This window comes from Lathyrus oleraceus, chromosome 1 (assembly GCF_024323335.1).
Source record: "Lathyrus oleraceus cultivar Zhongwan6 chromosome 1, CAAS_Psat_ZW6_1.0, whole genome shotgun sequence".
NCBI lineage: Eukaryota > Viridiplantae > Streptophyta > Magnoliopsida > Fabales > Fabaceae > Lathyrus > Lathyrus oleraceus.
Window position 1 is genome coordinate 319016879 of NC_066579.1, and position 3963 is coordinate 319020841.

The 3963-nt window shown below is 26.4% G+C and overlaps 1 protein-coding gene across 1 annotated transcript; it reads left to right on the top strand.

Annotated features, from left to right (window-relative positions):
- Window positions 1-235: 235 nt before the first annotated feature.
- Window positions 236-3176, top strand: LOC127133315 (3-ketoacyl-CoA synthase 2). The gene is made up of 2 exons (XM_051061728.1): window positions 236-932; window positions 2222-3176. Exons 1-2 carry the CDS (start codon window positions 294-296, stop codon window positions 2987-2989), a joined length of 1407 nt encoding a protein of 468 aa, XP_050917685.1. The 5' UTR covers window positions 236-293; the 3' UTR covers window positions 2990-3176.
- The last annotated feature ends 787 nt before the right edge of the window (window positions 3177-3963 follow it).

Here is a 3963-nt window from a genome sequence, read left to right on the forward strand (position 1 = left end):
AATAATGTTTTTATAGATTTTTATTTTTGGCGGGGAGCAATTAATTTCGGTAGTTAGTATATATTTAAATTGTGTAACTTTATGTACTTGTACTCAACATGAAGCACTATTATATGTGAATACAATGTCATGCAGAAACAGTTAGACCTAAATATTAAAAAAAAGTAACAAAAAATTGGATTTAAAAAATAATAGTATTTAACCCTAAACTAAATATCTCCTTGTTCATATTACATTTTTCTATAAATAGGAAAGCTCTTATACACAAGAACCATGAGCATATCCAAAACATCATGAGTATCTTTTCAATGTCATTCCTTTTCTTATCTCATTCCAAGAGTTCTTTCTTCTCTATCATTGAAGAGTTTCTAAATATCCAAACACTATTAAAGTCTTGCAACATTTTCTCACTTTTGCTATGGTTTATGTTAGTAACATCTATATTAACCTTTTACCTAAAGAAATGCTCAAAAAAAATATATCTAGTAGATTTTGCATGTTATAAACCTTTTCCTAAAACCATTTGTAGTAAGGATTTGTTTATAGAGAAATCAAAAGATGGAGGACATTTCAAAGATGAGAGCATAGATTTTCAAAGGAAAATCATGAATAGATCTGGATTTGGTGATAAAACTTATGTGCCAGAATCTTTATTGATAATTCCTCCAAATATTTGTCTTATGGAAGCAAGGAAAGAGACAGAATCAGTTATTTTTGGTGCCATTGATGAGCTTTTGTTGAAGACGAAAATGAAGGTTGAAGATATTGATATTCTTATAACAAATTGTTGTATTTTCAATCCTTCACCTTCTCTAAGTGCTATGGTTGTTAACCATTATAAGCTAAAGGATCGAATTTTGTGCTATAATTTAAGTGGTATGGGTTGTAGTGCTGGACTCATAGCTATTGACCTTGCCAAACAGCTCCTACAGGTTAGATAATTTTTCTTTTCTTTTATTTCAATTTTATCAGCATTATTTTGTTTTGGCTAATACTTTTATATTTCATACTTATAGTCAGCTGCATTAATTTAATATATGTAATTTTACTGAATAATATTGAAAAAAGCACTGTTTTTTATGTTGCAAACAAATATTTTTTTTCTTATAATTATAAATAAATTGAAGGTATAGTTTTTTTAAAAAGAAAAAGTTATAATTTAAATGAAATAAAAAATATATATACAAATCTGACCCAAACAAAAGAACAAGATTTTTTTTTTAAAAAAAGTCAAAGAAAAAAAACGAAAGATACTAATTCAAAATCGGGTGGAATTGAAGGTATAGATCATTTAAAAGAAAAAAAACATTGCTCTTATGAAATGAATAATACAATATAATTAATAGTAATATTAAATTTATTAATAATTGATAATATTTTATAAAAATACTTTTGAAAGAGAATTAAGATTTCTATCATAATATAGATTGTTGGATGCATAAAAAGATAATATAAACTAATTAAAAATGTGTAAATAGAAATAATTAATACTGATGAAAAGTTAATGATAATCTTATTATATAGATATAATTTCTCAAAATGTATTTTATTTAGAGACCAGCATATAATATATAGTTTTGTAGGGCGGTTTCACATGCCTCTATATTTTAGTAAAGGAATCTCTTTTATAAATTTAATATTATATATATATATATATATATATATATATATATATATATATATATATATATATATATTATATATATATATATATATATATATATATATATATATATATATTTGGAATATTCAGTGATAATAGACTATACACAAAACACAAACTAATAATAGTACATGATAGTGTGATACTGTGATGCCTTTATTTCGTATAGGTAAACCCTGTCAAGTGCTTTAAATGTAATATCAAACTATAACTCATCAAACATTAAACCTGCAAACAACTTCATCTTAACCAATCAATGCTTCATAAATGATTTTCCATTATTAATACTAGTACTAGTATTTTTCTATAAAACTCAATCACAGATCCTAGATAAAGAAACGAAAGTGGATATTACTAAATTAGACGTTATTATTAAAATTAAAAATTCGACATTACTAGATTAGATGTTATTATTAAAATTCAAAATTCGATATTCACTGTTTGAGTTTCTAATTATTATTATCGGGTCGTCTCCATAAAAAAATGATATAAATATAATTTTCAACTTTCCTTCATTGTTTTATTTTAATATATTTCTTTTTTATTTCATATTCATAGGTTCATCCAAACTCATATGCCTTAGTGGTGAGCACAGAAAACATTAACAGTGGATGGTACTTAGGAAACAACAGATCAATGCTTGTTTCAAATTGTCTATTTCGTGTAGGTGGTGCAGCAATCTTACTCTCAAACATTTCCTCTGATTCTCACCGTTCAAAGTATCACCTTAAACACACTGTTCGTACACACAAAGGTTCACAAGACACTTGTTACAATTCAATTCTTCAAAGAGAAGATGAAACAAACAAAATCACAGGAATATCACTTTCAAAAGACCTAATGGGTGCAGCCGGTTTTGCACTCAAAGCAAACATCATTACACTTGGAAAATCTGTTTTACCTTTGTTAGAACAGTTAAAATATGCTTTATCTTTTGTAGCTAAAAAGTGCTTTAACAAGAATATGAAGGTTTATACACCTGATTTTAAGTTGTGTTTTGAGCACTTTTGTATTCATACTGGTGGAAAAGCTGTTCAAGATGAGATACAAAAAGTTCTTGGATTAAGTGATTGGCAAATAGAGCCTTCAAGGATGACACTTTATAGATATGGAAATACTTCAAGTAGTTCTGTTTGGTATGTTTTGGCTTATTGTGAAGCTAAGGGAAGAATAAGAAAAGGTGATAGGGTTTGGCAAATTGCATTTGGTTCTGGATTTAAGTGTAATACTGCTGTTTGGTGTGCATTAAGGAATGTTGATCCAATTAAGGAGATTAATCCTTGGAATGATGAGGTTCATGATTTTCCTTGTGATGTTTCAACTTGAAGTGGGGATTTTGTATTAAATGACAAAGTAATGAATGAATAATGTGTTTGTAGTATGTATTCTAGCTAAGTTAAAGCTTATAGAATCTTATGATGTTTTGATTAGGTTAGGAGATAGTAAGATCTTAAGCATGTAATATGAGAAGTTTGATTTCAAACTTGTGTATGAAGAGCATCTATTGTGTCCATGAATCATCTACTTGGTAATATTATTGTGTTGAATTAAGAGGCCGCAAAATCAATATATTTAAACAATACATTAGTTATTTAGGAATAAATAACATACAAATGAGGATATCCAAAAAAAATGGTTAACGGAATTTATTTCTAACAATCTCGTTTCTCTCTCTCTTACTTTCTATGTTATTTTCTTTAATATATATATATATATATATATATATATATATATATATATATATATATATATATATATATATATATATATATATATATATATATATATATATATATATATATATATATATATATATATATATATATATATATATATATATATATATATCATTTTTATGAAACAAAATCAAATTAAAAACTTAACTTAAGGAATCTCATCTTCATCTCTTTATCCAGTGTTTCGTTTCTACGTTAATCTGGAATTATATTTTCAGTTGCTTAACACGTTTCGTCAATTTGTGATGGTTTTTTGGAGGCACATATGACCGGTTTTTGTGAGCTATTGAAAGGTAAAAAAATAAAGAAATTCAAATTTTTACTTTGGATGTCCACTTTGTGGTCAATTTGACTTACAAGACCAAAACCTTGTTCAAAGGGGGCGTAAAGGAGTGGACGATATTGTATGGCTTTCCAAATCTTTGTTGTAGGATTGGTTAGGAGTTAGATCTAAAAAGCCTTTATGTATTGATAGACAATTATGGTTTCTTAATCCCTTAAATGCCTTTATTTTATATCGTTGATGTTGGTTTGCTTCGAGGGTTTTTGTTGAATTGTATAACT

Coding starts and splice junctions, on each gene's coding strand:
- LOC127133315 (XM_051061728.1), top strand. CDS start 294: ATGAGTATCTTTTCAATGTCATTCCTTTTCTTATCTCATTCCAAGAGT. Junction 933..2,221: donor TTGCCAAACAGCTCCTACAG/GTTAGATAATTT, acceptor TCATATTCATAG/GTTCATCCAAACTCATATGC.